Source organism: Colletotrichum tamarilloi, assembly GCF_030869305.1.
Source record: "Colletotrichum tamarilloi strain Tom-12 chromosome Unknown Scaffold_18.1, whole genome shotgun sequence".
NCBI lineage: Eukaryota > Fungi > Ascomycota > Sordariomycetes > Glomerellales > Glomerellaceae > Colletotrichum > Colletotrichum tamarilloi.
In genome coordinates this window covers 27,512-47,339 of record NW_026849401.1, presented here as the reverse complement: position 1 = coordinate 47,339, position 19,828 = coordinate 27,512, and the positions used below count along the sequence as shown (strand labels likewise).

The 19,828-nt window shown below is 43.4% G+C and overlaps 4 protein-coding genes across 4 annotated transcripts; 1 reads left to right on the top strand and 3 right to left on the bottom strand.

The window, feature by feature from the left end:
- Positions 1 to 70: 70 nt before the first annotated feature.
- On the bottom strand, positions 71 to 1,879 carry CTAM01_06415 (uncharacterized protein; the record flags this gene model as incomplete). The annotated part of the gene is made up of 6 exons (XM_060522442.1): positions 71 to 365; positions 424 to 713; positions 792 to 1,344; positions 1,404 to 1,511; positions 1,576 to 1,622; positions 1,679 to 1,879. 6 exons carry the CDS (start codon positions 1,877 to 1,879, stop codon positions 71 to 73), a joined length of 1,494 nt encoding a protein of 497 aa, XP_060382701.1.
- Positions 1,880 to 2,942: 1,063 nt separating this feature from the next.
- CTAM01_06414 (aconitate hydratase 1) lies at positions 2,943 to 8,758 on the bottom strand (the record flags this gene model as incomplete). The annotated part of the gene is made up of 6 exons (XM_060522441.1): positions 2,943 to 5,246; positions 6,010 to 6,875; positions 7,269 to 7,608; positions 7,691 to 8,255; positions 8,404 to 8,443; positions 8,656 to 8,758. Coding segments are annotated over 6 exons (4,218 nt in total), but the record flags the coding sequence as incomplete, so codon positions are not given.
- A 2,963-nt stretch (positions 8,759 to 11,721) lies between these two features.
- CTAM01_06413 (uncharacterized protein) lies at positions 11,722 to 12,351 on the top strand (the record flags this gene model as incomplete). Its single annotated transcript, XM_060522440.1, has 1 exon — positions 11,722 to 12,351. The coding sequence occupies one exon, from the start codon at positions 11,722 to 11,724 to the stop codon at positions 12,349 to 12,351; it is 630 nt and encodes a 209-aa protein (XP_060382699.1).
- A 181-nt stretch (positions 12,352 to 12,532) lies between these two features.
- Positions 12,533 to 13,344, bottom strand: CTAM01_06412 (uncharacterized protein; the record flags this gene model as incomplete). The annotated part of the gene is made up of 3 exons (XM_060522439.1): positions 12,533 to 12,808; positions 12,869 to 13,201; positions 13,297 to 13,344. The coding sequence occupies 3 exons, from the start codon at positions 13,342 to 13,344 to the stop codon at positions 12,533 to 12,535; spliced, it is 657 nt and encodes a 218-aa protein (XP_060382698.1).
- Positions 13,345 to 19,828: the final 6,484 nt, after the last annotated feature.

The window sequence follows — 19,828 nt, the reverse complement described above, 5'->3', positions numbered from 1 at the left end:
TTCGTCTTTCCCATTTTTCTCATCCAGTTTCCAGGATTTCACCGGAATCTTTGCCAAATGCCATCATCAATTACAATGTGTACAGTGTTGTGTCTCTACCTTCTCTCTTGAGGCTTTTGTTGGCCCTGGTAAGCATAATTTTCATGATCACGCATGTGACAATACTCAAGGCCGACGATGCCATCATGAGCAAGTTGGCCATAACATATCGAGGCCCATCATTCGATGGAAAGAAGTAGGGGCTCCAGATATTGCCTAATTGGCTGAGCAGGTTGATGATGGCTGTTGCACACGCCCTCTTCTCTGGAGTTTGGTTCAGCGTGGAGCTAGCCCACGAGAAGACCATGGCATTGGAAGAAAAGCATCTGGATTATTGTATCAGCTAAAGTTTACTTCCTTGGCCACCGGATATGCTCAACTCACCCGCAGATGTAAAGGAATGCAGAAAAATAACGAGCGGCTATGTTGACCGTGGAGACCGAAATGATGAACCCAACGCATGCAACGCCCTGTGGCACGGAGATGTGGAAGCCGCGCTCTTTACGTCGATCGGAAGACCAGGCAGTCGTGAATGCGACGACAGTGGCAAGAAGGTACGGCGGCGCCGTCAGAATGAGGGTCAAGGTGTTGCTACCAAGCTTAAAGCCCTTGACGATCGTGGGAAAGAAATTGTTGAAGGCATAGGCTGAATGATTCGCGGTCAGCATTACCACCTATTTTACTGCTGTGTCAGTGTACCGTTCGGCATCTCTGTGCGTAATATTTTCTCTGCAAATTTCAGCGTGACTCACGAATACCCAAGTACGGGGGTCTTTGATGGCAAGTTTCAGCCCGTTCCAGACACTCGAGTCTGCCTCTGGCAAAGAAACCCGATCTCTTCGAATACGCTCAACCGCGACTCTTTGCTCAGCATCTGTGAGCAACCACTTGGCAACACCCGACCTCTGTCCGGGGAAGTCAGGAAGCAGCGCGAAACCTAGAAGCGCTGCGGTGAAACTTCCAGCTCCTTCGATGATGAACAGCCACTGCCAACCAGCGATGCCCCTTGCGCCCTCGAGGCTCGAGAGCACGCCAGCAGCAATAAGTCCAGAGAATGCCGTGGCAAGGAGGACGCCAGAGTATAAGACGGCAGTGCGCAATGCTAGCTCTTTGCGTGGATACCAGCATGATAGAAGATACATGGCTCCGGGGAAGAACGGGGCTTCCGCGATGCCAAGAAAGAATCGTATAACAAGAAGGTGGGTGTAATTGCCAGCTCCAGCCGTGGCAGCTGAGACGATAGACCACAATGATGTACAAGCAGGGATGTATATGCCGGGTCGTGTTCGAGTTATGAGCATGTTACTTGATGAATGTCAGTACTTCAGCGTGGATGGGCAGAATTCCAAGCACGTCTCTCTTACCTGGGAAGCTGCATCAACATATAGCCTATGTTCAGGATGGAAACAGCAACGTTGAATTGATTTCCAGTCAGATTGAGATCCTTCTCAAATGAGCTCAATCGGGCTTGACTGTGACCAGTTACTATTAAAGACTGACCAATATTGCACGAGTTGAAGGTTATAAGAATCTTACGCAATGTTGTTTCGATCAAGATAGTTGAAAAGATACAAGAGCCAAACCTAGAAGCTGTTAACCATTGTACTGGATCTCGAGCTGCTGTTTTCGGACGACTGACCATAGGGACGAGTGTGTAGTCGAGTTTCCTCACCAAACTTTTCTCGTGAGCAATGAATTCCTCTTCGGCCATGCTGAAGTTGACATCAGTGACATCTTTATCAAGGGAAATATCTTGCTCTTGAAAGGCTTGTAAATCGTCGATATGATCAGAGCTGGCTTGCATTGTATCACCCTTTTCCCTGGATTTATCAACAGCCATTGTTGTTGGTATTGAAGCTTGTGAATAGGAAAGGGAAGGCTAAAACGATCAATCAGAATTCTTGCAGATGAAACATTTATCCAATATCTCTTACTGCAAGAAAAAGAGAAGGCATGCTAGTAGAAATAACGCGGCATGGTGCTTGGTGACGAGGGGTCTTAAGTTATGTCTTTCTGAACATCAGCATTACTTTTCAGACACACACCAAAGGGAGACACAAATGTCAGTCTGTTCTGATTGTCGAGCGACAAGACGGAAACCCCAGAATTACCCCGCATACCCCCAATCTAACCCCAGGTTCTTACCCGCTAGTAGAGTATCCGTACAAAGGTCTACCTGAAGCTATGAGGATTACACGCCCAGCCTATCCTTCTACTTCATACAAGCATCCAGCCAATAGGTGGCCACGGAATCGAAAGATTCAGGTGTCTGCCATGCCAGTGTAGATAGAGAAGTCAAGGAGTTCGATAGTGGGCTTCTCCGTACCTGTCTCGGGTTATTCCAGCCACTGCTAAGGCTGGTAAAGGTCATCTCGGAACTATTTCAACCCTTCACTCCCTTGCCTAGTGGAGTAGTCCGTGTCTTAGCGGAACAGTCCTTCACATGGAGAAGTCCAATTTCATTGCCCGGACTACTCCTTGAGAATGCAAATTGATATTCGCCATCATGAAGTTGCGAAAAAGTCCCCCATAGACCACCGGTCTCGCGAGTTTGGCTTGACAACATGAATCGTGAACATCCATCCCGTTCCATTTCAACATCTCGCCGCATATAACGGGTTCCATAACGCTGAGGGTATGTTAAGGCGGGACATCATCGCCTCATAATTTGCTCCACTTACACACTCCGCACAACAATCTCTCGTTCAATAGTACCTTATCATGGCTACGACATCCGTAAGGAGTTCAAGAATTATCATAGTGATGACAACAGCACACGTCCGAGCCTATGTAAAGGTTACTTTGTTTTTATGATATCAGGAAGAACGCTATGCAGAACAGAATTTGGCATTTTATCATATGATCCCTCTAGGGTCTCGGGGCCTAACGCCGACGAGGTATCATCATGCTTCGCCACGAAGTGCAACGCGCTTGATGTGGTTAAGCGCACTCCCCGCCCGCAACCATTCAATCTGGTTGATTTCGAAACTGTGATTCAACTTGGTCGTCCACCTGGAACCTTGTAGGGTGACGACCTCCATGGTTACCTGTTTATCGGGCCGCAAATCAGCATCTTCGACGTCTGCAAGCGTGATTTGGTCCCCTTTCTGTATTTTGCCGTAGTCTGCGGGATCACTGAACGTAAGCGGTAACATGCCCTGCTTCTTCAAGTTCGTCTCGTGAATTCTGGCAAAGCTCTTGGCAATGACGGCAACACCACCCAGATATCGCGGCTCCAGCGCAGCATGTTCTCGCGAGCTTCCTTCGCCGTAATTATCATCTCCGATGATGCACCACCTAATGCCAGCGCTCTTCATGCTTCTCGCAGCTTGAGGCACGGGTTTGATTTGGCCATCGACCGGGTCCATGGCTTTGCCAACCATGTTCAATGAGCTGGCGTCGCCTAAGAAGTCGTTGGTGGCTCCGAGGAGCATGTTGTTGCTGATATTCTCCAGATGGCCCCGGTACTTATACCAAGGACCAGCGGGCGAGATATGATCTGTCGTACATTTTCCACGCACCTTGATCAGGATGTTCATGTCACGCGCTTTGCCGACTTGCCATCCGTCAAATGGTGTAAGGAGTTGGAGTCTATCGCTGGAAGGGAGGATGTTGACTTTCAAGTCTGTTGTGTCCGATAGTACAGGAGGTTGAAAACGGTTGGCGCCTGGAGAGAAGGCCATCGGGAGCTCTGCAGCTTGAGGGGGCGTGAAACGGAACTTCTTGGGAGCACCATGAGGACCAGGTATGGGGATGTCATCAGTCATGGGGTTGAACGTGAGATTGCCAGCGAAGGCAAATGCTGCGGCAAGCTCAGGTGATGTGACAAAAGAATGAGTGGCCGGATTGCTGTCATGGCGACCTGTGAAGTTGCGGTTGAAGCTGGAAATGACCGAGTTCCTCTCGGCGTTCTTCACATCGACGTCTTCCCGATCCCATTGTCCGACACATGGGCCACAGGAATTACTCAGAACAACTGCTCCAGCTTGTCTGAGCGTATCGAGAATCCCTTCCTCCTCTGCCGTAGCACGGATTTGCTCACTTCCTGGGCTGACCAGGAACCGAGTCTTTGTCTTCTCTAGCCCAGCTTCCTTGGCTTGTACGACGAGATGGCGAACCTTTTCTAGATCTTCGTACGAGCTATTGGTGCAACTACCGACTAGACTGCAAGAGATGTCTGACGGCCATGAGCTCTCGCTGACGTGTCGTTTGAATTGAGATAGTGGATGTGCTAGATCTGGGGTGAAGGGGCCATTAATGTGAGGCTCAAGGGAAGACAGGTCTATCTCGATTATTTCGTCGTAATAGCGGTCGCAGCCCTCGTCTCCAACAAGAAGTGGCTGTTTGAAAATATCGGCATAGTTGGCGATATTCTTCCGATTCGTGGCTGACAGGTATCGTGACATGGCTTCAGAGTAAGGGAACACGCAAGACGTTGACCCAATTTCGGCAGACATGTTGCAGACGGTTGCCATTGCCGTAGCTCCCAGCGTTTCGGTGCCTGGACCAAAGAACTCAATGACCTTGCCTTTACCTCCAGAAACAGTGAGGATACCCGCAAGCTTGCAGATTATGTCCTTTGACGAGCTCCATCCCTGGAGTTTGCCGGTCAGGCGCACGCCGCAGACCTTTGGACAGACGAGCTCCCACGGCATACCAGACATTGCATCGACAGCATCAGCTCCACCGACACCGATGCCTAGCATGCCCATTCCTCCGGCATTCGGTGTGTGCGAGTCCGTGCCAATCATCAGGCCGCCTGGAAATGCGTAGTTCTCGAAGATGGTTGTGTGTATGATTCCCGCTCCTGGCTTCCAGTATCCGATTCCATATTTCTTCGTCGCACTGCCGAGAAAGGCGTACACCTCTTCGTGGTCGCTAGCGGCACGGGCGAGATCCTCCTTGTCACCTTTCTCGGCAACGATCAGGTGGTCACTGTGTACGGATGTCGGAACTTTGACGCGTGGAAGACCAGCGCTAATGAACTGAAGCAAGGCCATTGTTGCTGTGGCATCGTGACATGCTACTCGATCGGGTCGCAGGCGCAATATTGTCTTGCCTCGATGTATTTCGTCGAGCGACCACCCATCGTTGCCGGGGACTAGGTGGCTGTATAGGATCTTTTCGGAGAGAGTCAGGGGTCGTTTATTGGACTTTCGCAGGTCATGAAGGGCTTGTAGTCGCGATCCATAATCCAATGGGTTGTACTAGGTCACGGTCAGACTCAGTGCTTTGGTTTTGACAGGAATTATGCAAAAGACTTACCGGCTCCAAAGGACTTAACGGAACTTGTACAGATGCAGCTGGAGTTGCAAAATGTCTTCTCCATGCGGCGTAAGAGGATTGTTTGAATGAGGAGCTCCCTTTTGACCTAGTTGCCTTCAACAGCGCTAACGACATGACTGCGGTTTCTATGCCTCAGTGCTAGTCCAGAGACCTTCCAAGGGCACGGCATCTTTTTCATTCTCCTTCCAGTCGTACTGCGATACCAAACCGTGCTGGTCATTGCGATGCCATGAACAATTCGTAGCAGCTCCTGCTTCAAGTCCGGACAGTCGAAAGGCCTGGGTAGCTCCGTTTAGAGCTCCGAAATTGGGGCATACGCGGAGTAGTCCGGGAGCTGAGGAAGATCCAAAAACGGATTACTCCGTCTAACACCAAATGCGAGCCCAACCCCCGGAGCCATCCGTATGGATCACTCTCGTGGCCCAATTGATAGCGCATTCAAGCAGCTAGATCCTTCCAAGTCCCGGGAAATCCCAAGACGGCGCTGACGAGTGCCTACCTGCGTCATCGATATCCCGGGTTCGGGAAGTTCGCTATATCGTAGGGGTCGCTAATGCTAGTCAAAGGAAAGCTCCAGCTGAACTCAGACTTGTCGAAATCGGCAAGAAAAGTCTCAATTTCCGGAACATAGTCGTTCGTTGTTGAATGGAATGGAGGGGCTGGATAGACTCCCTGCCAATGTACCGGGTCGTGGGCATTCGGTAGCTCCATCGAGGCTCCCGCCATCTGGTGCCAGGGTGCATCTGCGCCGTTGAGCGCTATGTGGGAAAGGTCAGACTGCTGCCCAGTTGCGTCATAGACAGGTGCTCCTTCTGAGTTCTCAATCGCAGTCTCTCCGTCTTCCGCGCTGAGAGGCATGAAGAGTCTGGGGTTCTTTGATGGCATATTGCCGGTGTAAAGTTTGCGGACTGTGAGGTCGACAATAGCCCCGAAACTTCTCTGTCCCCTTTTGACAGACGGCCACCATTCCCCACCAACTGCCAAGAGACCTGAACAAGCGCGCAGACTTTTGGAAAGGTCGGTTGTGGACGCGCTTTGACGGACGATGGGACACGTCCAGAAAGAATAGATCAGCGTCGCCCCGGCCGCGAAAATGTTTTGGACCGTTCGCCATCCATGATGAAGACCTTGCATATCGTGCAACATTTGGTAGTCCTGCAGAATGGACGAAGCATTGTTGAAGCAGATCTGGAGAGACTCGGGAGGAGGGTTTCGAATGACCTGTGAAGGCTGGTACAGCATAACCATCGTGGTGTGATACTTGATCTTCAGCTTCAGCTTCCAGATGCGACGCTGTCGGTTGTCAACACCGGGGAAATCAAAAGATTCTTCGGACACCTCTCGCCACCAATTCACGAGCTCTTGTTTGATTCTTCCTTGTTGGTCAGTCGGGTTTTGAGGCATTGGAAACCAGGAGGAGTCGCCGGGCAGATGGTAAAGTTGTTGTTTGACGTCGGAAATCAGTCTATCAAGTTCGAACTGGTGTCGTGCATATCTCAGGACAGCCTCCGAGAAGGAGGATGGAATCGTGTTGAGGCTGTTCGTATTGCCTGTGCGTGATAATTGGGGTTCAGGCATCATGACATCGAATGTTTCGTCGCGGAAGCCAAGGGGCCGGCCTTGAATAGATGATATGGATCTATCATTATTAGTAAATCATATAAATAAAGCACTACTCGAAACTTGCCTGTCCAAAGAGTATATGGTGAAGAAAGTCAACCTCTTAATTTGCTGATTCTCAAATTCACTACTTGGCTGGATGGCTGCAGGTGGTTCCCTATGAATCCCTAGTTCCACGCAATGCGCCAATGCAATATGGATGAGCGTGAAAAGATTGACCTCTGCAGGAGTCAACATGCTGTGTATAATCAGAGTTACCAAAGCTTGAATCGACGACAGAGATATCTGCGAGAAACAATCCTTCGAGAAATGTAGAGCGGCACGGTAGAACCTTTCGGGAGGAAACTCGTAGATCCGCGACCTGATCTTCATGATAGCTGCGATGTTGAACACCATGAAGAGGGTAAAAGCAACAACGGGCATAGGCACCGCTTGCATACCTTGATCGCTCGGGGTGACCTGCCATCCATTCCACCTAAACGCTTGAACGGAACTTGGCCAGCCATTTGGCAAGGGATCTTCTTCCAGCGAGCATTCAAAAGTCGCATAAAGAGCCTCAATGGCACTCAGTAGAGATGTCGCTTCTAAAACTGGGTAGTCGGGATGTATCCAACGAATGTAGGTGTGTACGAGTTTGATGGCATCTTCTTTTCTTGGAAGTTCCTGCGCGTAGACGAGCGTCAGCTTTATCGTAACAAAAATGAAGTCTGCAGCCCCTTTGCATAGAGAAGAGATGCATACGAACCTGCCGTAGACACACGTGCAAGGCACGATTATATTCTTGCGAGACGTTGCTTGGGATGGTGCTGTCGTGCCATTCAGATGCTGGTCCCTGGGCTTGGACGTCATCAATCAAAGCAACCGGTGTTGAGCCCGCACTTGAGGGAGACGCCCCAATGAGATTTGTGAAAAGAACACCGGAACTCGATCCCAGATAGTGCTTTTGATCTGAATCCGAGTTGAGCGATAGCATCCCTAAATTCCTGGCGACCGAGTGTGCACGATCCGGGAACTCTTCGTCGTGGTCGTTGGATCCCGCGGCCTCCGCGGTACGCTTGAGACTGCCTGATCGTTGCGACCCCAGAACTATAGTCCCTCCCACCGGCACCGGTTGACTACATCCGCGGCCGGACCGGGGAGACGATGTCGAGATATTGTCCTCATCGTAGTCTCCACCTCCGACGACCCCCGATCCTTTCGGGTCCGGAAACGCGTCTATTTGCGGACCGCCTGCTATGTCGACGTCAGGTAGCCGCTGTTTGATTATTTCCTCTAGCCATTGAATTCTAGCACGTGCCGCGCTCGCAAAGCTATACGTGGATAAGGATCATCAGTCATGGACTCCTCTAGCCGTCTTTGAGTACCTTGCAGGGCAGATGGGACTCCAGTATGAAGCGCTCAGAATGGATCCAACGAGGGCGCAGTAGGGGCCATGGCAATTATGGCATTCACACTTACTTGCGAGGAACCAACAAACGCGAGTTCTGACTATCAACATCTAGGCAAGTTTCGCCGGCTTTTGCGCAATTCGTGCAGGCAGGGACTTCTCCGTCGCACTGAAAAGTTGAGAATGAGCAACCCGAACAGTTTGAGCCGGAGTAACGCGGCGATGGTCCCAGTCATTGTCCAGGCTAGTAAGACCAAACCCCAGCGCGGGATTTGATCTGACTGGAGCCGCAACGCGGGTCGGGGATTATGAGAGAGTCTCACCTTTATTCGCCTTGTGCGACAACGACGACAGGCGAGCCGGACCTTCTTGGGCGGATTTGCCCGTGTAGCCATCTCTGAATATGAAGTTGTCGATCTTCTCTCGTTCTTTGAAGGTTATGTCCCACGGTGTGAAGGTAAGCGACTTGGAATGAATTGGCGAGGAAATGAATGGAAAAAAGGCATAGCCCGGGGCAGCTCCCGACAATGGCAAGGCACGTAGCTACTAAACAAGCTAGCACTCACGTTAGGTACCAAGTACATTTACTGGATCCCGGGAGGGGTGTTTCTCAGGGGGCTTGTCGCGTCACTTTCCGCCTTTCACTCAACCCCTGACGGGATGTGGCTTGGGCTGCTTTTTCGGGATAGACAGACAGAATTCGCGGGAAACATACATCAGGCATACCGGGGGAGAATCACACAGAATCATACAAGGGCTTTTACAAGAGCTACAAGGAGTTCCAGCTACTGTTCGAGCCTTCATCAAGACCTTATACAGAGGAGCATACCCGGAAGCAACGATAGCTACCCTTTGCGACGGATACCTATAGGTACTGCACTTTGGACACTCGGGAAAGTCCTAAGCGAACGGTACAACGCCTATGTTTCCTTGGAAGACCTCGGTAGTATGTGGAGAAGCTGGCTTAGTGCCCAATTGGCAAACCTGGATCGGTAAGCGTACCTGTACTCCATACTTTTGCATCGGACACTTTGTTGAATCTAATCAGGGCTGGCGGACGCTGGAGTCTGGACGCTGTCGCTCCTTCGCCAAGAGCATTCGCAATATGTTCTGCCTGACAAGACGAACCTTGTCAACCCGCCGGCGGTATTCTCGTTGAAGCTTTACGAAGAATTGTTCTTCCGTTAACAGAAGGTTTCACCGCTAGGGTCTCACTACTGCATGCTCCAAATGACGGGTGGATTCCCTGGGAGTCGGAGATCTATTAGTTCATGGTCCGTGGACCCGATACGGCCTGGAGGCTGGAGTTACCAACGATTATTCATGCTTGAATAGACTCTACCACCTCATCCCAAGATAGTCTATACTTTGTTTACAGTTTGAACTACCTTATTCTGCCGGATAACGTTCGATAGGGCACGGCAGATGGTGGAGCAAATCAGCGTGTAAAAAAATGTGCTTCGGGGCATCGGGGAGCACGCTGGCCGTAGGCCCTCCGTGCACAACACCTCCCGATCGCCTAGTCGCACGATTGATCCACCGTCATCGCACTACCGGCCCTGGTGTTATAGGTCGACTTCTGTGATTTTGATGTTCTAGATTCCCGCTGGGACTTGTCAGTTCGCTGCCATGCTGCCCAAGTGAGCTTTACGATCTTCCCGTCAACCTTGATGAAATCCTTCACCTAGGAACCCCTCGGCAAATTTTATTCTCGTGGAATCGCACTTGATGAATCGCCTCCCGCCTCGAAGTCGATACATCTGAGACGCAGAACGCACTGGCGATGGGCGTATAGTAGGCTACAGCATCGCGGAGCGGCTTGATTTTATTCCAAGGATGGCTGGGACGAAAATTCCCAGTGGGGAGTGGAATGAACTCAAAAGCTGCATTGTTCATTACGGGATTACCTTTGTACTCGGTCGGACGCTCGCTTGGCTTTGTTTGGCACGCGGGAGTGTGACTTAATCTGACTCGCGGTGACGGGAATGAGTGCTCCGCCGGATGTAAGTGAGCTTGATGTATCACGTCTTTAAGCAGGAACACAGGGCCAGTGGCGGCTGCACCAGGAATAATCATTGAATGAAAAGAGGCCGGGGGTGTAATTATGCGGCTCTATGTCGATTTGAAGAGGCCTAGGCGTAGGTCAAGGCAATACCAGTGGTCATCTTCGTGTAGCGATGATGAATGAACTAGCAAGCCTTCGCTATCCATTTTTGCTGGCTAGCATGTGGGTTATTGGTTGAATTAGGGACACTGGCCTACTACTTGTACCGTTCGTTTTCCGTAGTACGGTAGGCTATCCGTAGACCGCTGAAGCTCGATGTAGAGTTTATGTACAGCTCGGATTAGCCCCAATTCGCTCTTTACAGGCCACCCCTTGTGGCTATTCTAACGTTCGTTACGGAGTACGGAGTAGAGCGGATGAATTGACACGCAAAGTCCAAAGCTTAGAATCCAAACCCCAGACCGTAGCGTCAGACTGGCAAGGCCAGGGAGGGGAAAAGGGGAGCATTCCACGCATCGCGTGGAATCCGCGGTTTCCACGCATTCCACGGAGACGCTCTGACCAGTCTCCTATGGAGCAGGTTTGTCTTGTTACCACCTGGCACCCGTACGGGGTCCTCGTTTCCCGTACGGATATTGACGGAGCAATCCGCCAGCCGGATACTTCTCACACGGATAGCTCCTTTGGAGGAACTTCCTCGATTGTTCACCTGCAGACAATTGATGATCTTGTCGCGTGAACGTGTCGAAGATGCGTGTTTGTGTCTGCTTTCTCTAACTACCGTAGTGCTGGCATAAACCATCGTCTCCGTGCTACTGTTACCACCGCTCGGAGGAACCCGAGTGAAGATGACTGTTATATGAATGATGGCGTCGTTGGCTGGGAGAGCCCTCGTCGCCGATCAAAGCCACGAGTGCATTGCCGTTCACCAGTACTGGCAAACGTTCTCGCATTGACTGATTCCTTTGCGATGCCTCCTTCTGCTACATCGATTGAGGAGAGACAACACGTTCTGCTCCCGCGCGGCGGATGGGATACTCATCACCATATCTTCGAACGTAGGTCTACTTGTCATGCGAAAATTTCTTTCTGGCGGCCAGATCATCAACGAAAAACCCGCTAATTCAAGCACTTTCGTCGTCGTCAAGCCGAATCTTTCCCTTACAGCCCAAACAGGCATCTAACTCCGCCGCCCGCGACGATTGCCGCGTTTGAACAATTCAAAAGAAGCTTAGGCATCACGAGATCTGTACTCACACATGGATTATCCTACGGGAATGACTGCACGTCTCTCAAGGCGTTCATCCCCCGGCTCGGAAGCCAAAAGACTCGGGCCGTTGGCGTTATCGATCCTGAAACGACGACAGACGAGGAGTTACTTGCGATGCACAGAGCGGGTGTCCGCGGCCTTCGCGTGAACCTGTATCAGTTCAAGGCTATGGAAGATGTCGAGCTACAGAAAGTTGCTCTGCGTTCGCATCTGAACAGGATTACAGACCTATCGCTCCCATGGAGCTTGACGATGACGACGACCCGCACCGAGTTTTGGACCACGCTGGAGCCCTTCGTCCGAGACGTCATAGTCTCGCAAGGCGTCATCTTGGTTACAGATCACTTTGCGTTGCTGAAGGCGACAAGTCTGCTGCCCGGTGAACATCACGAGGACCCGACGACCCAGCCAGGATTTGACGCCGTGATGAGACTAGTGAGGGACGGCCATCTGTGGGTAAAGCTGAGCGCACCGTATCGCATCAGCGACGACAGCCCAGGATACTCGGATGTGGAGTTTCTAGTGCGCGCATTTGTCGATGCGAACAAGCACCGGGTGCTGTGGGGCAGCGATTGGCCGCATACGCCGCGAATGAAGGTCCGGACACACGAGGCTGCCATGAGGGAGACGCCGTATCTCGAGGTAGATGATGCGGCGTGGCTCAAGAGCCTGAGGTCTTGGCTCTCAGATGAAGAGTGGGATCTGCTAATGGTTCAGAATCCAAGCCATATCTTTGGACGGTGAAGAATTTGATGAGATTGGCCGCGGTCGAACCGGGGCTCGAGAAGAAGCAACATGTCGTGAAAGTCAAACTCAAGGGAATGGTCTAGCGATCAAGCTTTTACAGTGGCAATAAGACGTTGTATAAAGCGTGAGAACTTCTGGCTGCACTGCAAGCTGCTAAGTATTACCTATCTGACAACAGTCATTTATCTTTCCGGACACTTTTGATGAGGTCTCCCATGGAAGCCCCCTTCTTCAGTTCGACAAACATCTTCTCATCAACTTCGGCCCTTTCCTGGCATAGAGCTACCACCTTCTCGACCAGAGAAACAGGAGTAACCACGACGCCGTCGGCATCGCCCACCAGAATGTCGCCGGGATTGATCCAAAGGTCTTCCTTGAATTGGAGCGGCACATTGACTCTTGAAGCCCGTGTGAAAGTGTTGGATCCGAGGATCGAAGTGCCTTGCGCAAACACCTAACCAAAGCAGTCAGGTTTTTCCATCCCCTCCTTTACTGTCAGAGGAAGAAAACTCACGGGGAATCCCATTTCGTTGTGCTCTCCAACATCTCGCATGCGACCATCAATAACCACAGCCTCCGCCCCGAGATACTTTGCTCTCGTAGACATCAGCCCGCCCCAGCAAGCCGAAGGCAAGCCCTTGGGTTGCTGGACGTACATTATGCCGCCCTCCTGATTGTGGTCGACGAAGTGCTTGTCTAGCTTGGGCGCCGCGGTATTGCTCATCTCCACCATCTCGACGGTCACTGCGGGGCCGAAGACGCGTCCTGACGCGCCCGGCGAGAACATGCGGATCCCATCAAGAAAGCCCCCCTGGGGGTATTTGAGCTTTACAAGAGCATCCCCAATCTGACCCAGATGTTATTGACTACTTTGATACAATATTGATAAGATTTGATGGCTGAAGCCGGCCGATCGACGACCTTGGCCAAAGATGCACTTACGTCACAGGAGGTGAACTTGCGAAGAGCTTCCAGAGCGCGTGGGGACATCATGGTGTTTTGTTTAAGACTAGTAATTGAATGGCTAAGGCCCAGAAGTTTCACTGACTAAATCTTGTCAATTCAAAGTTCTTCTCATGACCGATTACATATATAAGGCAAGTTCAGGGTGTATTCGAATGCCTGCCGGCGTACCGAGCGAAGCTCCGACCTTCGAGACGCGGGGTTGCGGGCCAGCACCGAAAGCTCGGACCATCATCTAGGCCATCAAGGGCGGGATTACTCCGTCTCCTGGGTTCGGTTCAAGGAGACATCCGGCCACAGATGTAGTGACGGGCAAGGAATATAGAACATCGAAGTCTTCTGGGCCAGCTTTTAGTGGCCAGACGTAGAGAAAGTCTAAGCTGGAAATAAGTTAAATAAAAAGAAACAAGATCTCACTATCAGCCAGTAGCTTAAGACCTCCGTTATTAGGGGTCACTAGTCCCAACATGAGGGGCAGTAGAGGGAGGAATATTTATTTATTTATTTTTATTTATCCTATTTTACGCCGTAATATCCTCAAGTAAGGTAAAAAGCGACTATACCGCACTAAAATTATATAACTATATATAGTACCTTATAAAACTTATATAATACCCTCTTATAAAATAATATAATATATAATCTAAGATTTAACCCTTTTACTTATATATAGCCCTCTATAATATTTTATAACTTAGAGTAGCTACGCTTAGTAAAGTTCGAGTACTACGCTAATAATATAAAAAATAAGCTAAGTAGTATTCTATATATTTATAAAAAGACCCTCGTTATACTATAACAAGTATTACTACTTAAAGTAAGAAGTTATATTCCTCTAATAAGTTAAGGAAAATAATATATAGTTATAAAATATATAAGTAGAGATATAACGTAATATAATATAAATAAATAACGTTAATACTAGTATTATAATATAATAGTACCGTAAATAAACGTAAGCTTTATAAAGCTATTAAAGTATATAGCTTATTATATATCCTATTTAAACGAGCTATACTAACGTACTCGCCCTATAAAATTAATATCTACTAGGGGAGCTAATTACTATACTAATAAACCTACTTATATAAGGGGGTTTAGCCCAAAAAAAACTTCCCTAAATAGTTAGTTAAAAAGCAAACTATATAATACGTCCTATTACGTTAGTTTACTAATATAAAAGCCGAGGGGGGCACCCCGAGACCTCTATTATAACTATATTATTTAATAATAAATACGGGTCTAATATTACTATAACTAATCCCGTAAGTACTAGCCCAATTCTAATATATATATATAAAAATAGGGATTTAGATCCCTATTACTAAGTTACCTCGGGTAAATATTAATATAGAACCAGGAGCTCTATAATATTATAATATATATAAACTAATCTTTACTAAACTAACCCCAGATAAACTTAGCGCGGGCAAACTATAATATACCCCTACGTATAACTAATTAATAATAATAAATATAATTAAATATCTTCTCCCTTCCGCACGAGTAACAGAGGTTCGTATCTATATAATAATATAAACAATAATATATAACAAAATCCTTATAACTAAACCTAACTAATAAAAGCTAATAAAACTACTACTATATAAGTAACTTAAGTTCTAAATTTAGCCCGCTATTAATAAAAAGTCTTAATCCCCTATAAAAATCTAATTAGTATTCTTCCTACTAGTTTTAAAAAGCGCCTAATTACTTTTCCTTAATCCGGCGCCTAAAATACGTAATAATTAGAGGGTATAAGTAAAAGTTAAAAGTCCTTATAATAGTACCCTTTTTAACTAAGCAGTTTACTATCTCGTTCTTTATAATACCCTTATAGCTAAGTATCTAGTAAGAAGTAATAAAGATCTTAACGTTCTTAATAAGCTCCCTAAAATTAAAAATAGCTCGTTAAAAAGAAGAGGGGGGGGTACTATTTAAGTATTTAATAATAACCTAGTTATCTAAATATATAATAATAATTATAATATCTCTGTTTTTAAGCCTTAAGGCCGCGCAAAAACTAATAATAGCCCCTTTAATTTTAATATTAAAAACCTCTACCCGGGGTAAATAATAATACTTAAAATAAACTAACTACGGGCTATAATAAATAATATATTTATAACCCATAGCCTCTAGAGAAGTTTATAACCTATTGGTATAAACTATAATATATATAACTAGGAGCGACTTATACTATTCTTAATAGTTCCGTATTTTTTTTAACTTAGTAAGGTCCTATACTCTACCGGGGCTCTATATAATTAAAAAATCGTAAAGTAATAGGGCTAGCTATAAGGGCCGTTTAACCTAACTAACTACCTAGGTAAGGGTAATAAAGTAAGAGGGGTTTCTATAATTATAAAGTAACTTATAATTACAAATTCTCTAAACTAGGGGGTAATAATAATTTAATATAAATAGTTTAATAATATAGTAATCTCTAACTAAATCTAAAAAGAGCTCAATTAGTAATATACTAACCTCGTATAATAAAACTATAATTAGAGTAGTTCGCTATACTAAAAAAGATCCTCTTAGAGTAATATTAATAAAGGTTTAGAGGGTCTAAATAATAAATTTTAGCCCATTCTATATTTCTAATCGGGCGCATATTTTTAAATTAACCCTAGTTTTAAAAACTAACTTAGTTAGGCCTAGGTACTATAGCTCGGTACCGTAGAGGGCCTTTAGTATAACTATAATATATACTACCTTATATATAATAATAAGAAGTATACCTTTAAAAACCTTATTAAATCCTTTAATATACCCTACTATAAACCTAGCCTTACTTTAATAATCCGTAATATATTTATAAAAAAATAGCCGTTTATTAAAAATAATACCTAGCTACTTTATAATACCTTTTCTATTTAGTCTAATCTCCCTATTACTATAATAAATAAGGGGAAAGGGAATATCTCTAGCCTAGGGTAAAGTACGCCTTATAAAATATAAAACTTCGGTTTTTATAAAATTAAGTCGGATAATATTATTACTACCCTAAATAATAGTATTATTAAAAATCTATTATACTTAAAAAGTAGCCTTAGTAAAGTCTTTCTTAACGTAAAGTATTGCGTAGTTATTAATATAACTAAACCTAGCTAACTCCGGGCCGACCTAATAAATTTATTTAATATATATAAAAAAAAAAAAAAAATAAGATCGGTAACCCCTATAGTAGCTTATAAAAAAGGGGGGATATAAATATTTAATATCCTTTATAATAAACCGAGGCACGGTATAATTAGTTAAAATACTAAACCTAGGTAATAATATTCTCTAACTAGCCCTATACCCTAAGTTAGTTACATAAATAGTTATATAAAACTAAGTTAAAAGCTCTTTTAATATTTATAATAACGAGGATAATAATAAGCTTCTTATTAAAAGCCGCTTATATATTATAAACTATTACGCTAGTAATATTAATAACTAATTATTTAAATAATACCCCGGCTATTTAAAAATAAAATACGCCCTAAGTAATTATAATATAAAATATCCTCCTAGCTATAAAGCGCTCTAAACCCTTCTTTAAAGTCGTTAATAATAAAATCGGGCACTAGCCCTTATATATATATATATCCTAATTAAGCTTTAGGATTATTACTACCTTAGCGTCCCGCTAGGCCTTAAAATAGTACCCGAGTATAAAATAGGATTAGTAAAAATAATAAACGTATTTATTAATATATAGCTAATAAGCCCGTAATATAAAAACTATAATATTATCTGCACTAGGGATAATATTACTTATACTTAATACTATATCTTCTATTTCGTACTAATAAATAATTAAATCCTAAAATAAGATCTACTTAGGGTATATTATAGAATTAAAATAAATATTATTTTTTATAATCGCTCGCTCTAAAAGTTTCTTTTAAAAAAGTATTACCTTTTTAATAAGCTTAGTAATTATAATTTTACTATTTTATAAAAGAGGGGATTAGACCTAAAGCCTTAGCTAGTTCTAACTTATAATCTAATATATATTAAAATCCTTTTTAATAAAAATAACTATTCTAGCCTATATAGTAGCCTTAGCGCTCTATATAGTACTATTATACTATTTATTAACCTTAGCTATAATAATAAAATAAAAATCAGCCGCGTATACTACTTTAAAATACTTATTAATCTTAATATAAAATTTATTCTACTATTTCGTCCCCCTACTCCCCGCATAATATAAAATAAAAAAAATAAAAAAAGTATATTAAAAAATAATATTCAGGCTCTCTATAACTAGATCGAGGTTATATATAAAATCGTATATAGTATATATACTCTAAGCTAGCTCCTCTACCTTCTCTATAAACTAAAATATATTTTCTAAACTAATCCTCCGCTTCTTTTTTCTAAACTAATATATACTACCTAAGCTAGCAAAGAGGAGGATAATTATAATAAGAGTATTATAATCTAACCTAATATAAATATAGCTAGTAATCTAAGTACGGGCTAGCAGAATATTAATAATAATAAAGTCGAGTACGTTACTAGCTTTATAAATAGGGACCCCTATAAGGTTTAGGATAATAAAATAGTAATCGTCTATTTAGTTAGCTAAGTAATTCCTAAATATATATAAAAATATCCCTAGCTACTAATTCGTATAGCGAGAGTTCAGGTCCCTTATAATAAAGACCCTTTATAAAAAAGTCTAAAAATTAAAAGCTACTAATATATACCTCTTATTAAATACGTAATAAACGTTAAGGATATAGTACTTTAAAATACGCACTCCAAGTATATCCTAGTAAAAAAGCTCTATAATATTAAATACTACTAAATAGGAAAGGGAGCGTCGGATATATATTAAAACCCGTAGCTTATTTAATATAATATCCTAACTCTAAACTAGTAAATATAAAATAAAGTTAGAATAAGATTTTATAATATTCTATAACTTACTTATACTATACTATAGCTCTTATAATAATAGGATATCTATTTATTTAAATTTAGTAATAACTAGGGCATAATTATACTTACGCCCATTCTTCTATATATTAGTTTATAATATTTTAATCCTAGTACGTATTATATACATTAGTTTTAAATAGTTATAGAGCGTTTTTAAGTAGCGCTCTTATATTTACTCTTCTTTTTTAGAGCTAGTTTTTTATATTCTAAACTATTTTCTAAAGGGAGCTTAGAGCCCTATTTTTTAAAGGGGGGATAATCGCCGCTCTTTAAAATAAAATTTATAATACCGTCTACTTTTATAATAATTAGCTATATTTATTCTTACTTAGGGGGTCTATTAGCGTTGCTTATAATAATACTAACTATTATAAATCCTTAAATAATATTTTTAATAAGGCTCTTTATTTATAAGTTTATAAGCTTATTTTAAAATTAAGTATTAAAGAACTCCGTACTAAGCTCTAGCCTAGGGGCGGGAGTAGGGCTCGGGAGAGAAGAGGGGGAGTTAAGCTTCGTAGCTTATATATAAAGCTCCCTACCCGCTTTATAAAAAAGCTTTTTTTATTAAAATATTTAGCAAATAATAGCCCCGTCTTTCTTCTAAAAGTAAATAAAATAGTTTACATAATTACTTAGGTACGGTTCTTAGTAATTTACATATTAAAAGACTATTAAAGTATAGTTATTATTATATCCTAGCTTATTATAATAATAGTAGCGTTAAGTTTTAATATAATTTTTAAAGCTATACTAATCTAAATAGACCTAGTGTTATTTTAAAAATAGGCAGTATATAAGTAACTATACTTTAACTAACCTAAAAATACTAAAAAGCTCCTTAGTTAGTTTTATAAAAAATATAATATATATAATACATAAACTAGTTATCGGGCCCGAGGTCCGATAGTAAAGGGGGTCTATTTTTATAATAGCTTTAATTTCGTCCTAAATAAATAAGCTAAAGTTAAGAGGCTACCTACCTAGGCCTAGGATCCGTATTTTAATACTTTTAATAATATAAATAAACTAAATTTTAAATCCCTTAATAATAATTATATTAAAGAGTTTAAATAACTAAGTATTATAACTAAATATAGCCTATCGTACTCTTAAGGTTTTTAAAATAAGTACGTAACTAATTAAAATCTTAATTATTGGGCTAATATCCTTATTTTTAAATAAGTAGTTCTTAATAACTTTTTTATAAATAAACCGCGCCTCGGCTTAATAATAAAAGTTTTTAAGGTCGAGCTAAATAAAAATATAAGTATTATAAATAGGAACGAAAAGTACGTTTTTATTTCTTTCTTATAAGTCGCTTTCTATACTTATAGTTCGAGCTATAGGGCCCTAGGGCTAATAACTAGAGCCCTATATAAGTACTTTAAAATAAAAGAGGCCTAGTATAGTTCTATAATTAAGTTTATAATAAGAGGTCTTTATTAAAAAATACTAAAATTGTCTAAATAAAGCCTTAAGCTCGGTTATATAGAAGCTTATAATAATAGCGTATTTAAAGTTTTTTAATAATTAAAAAGACTTTTAAATAATAATAAGGGTAATATCC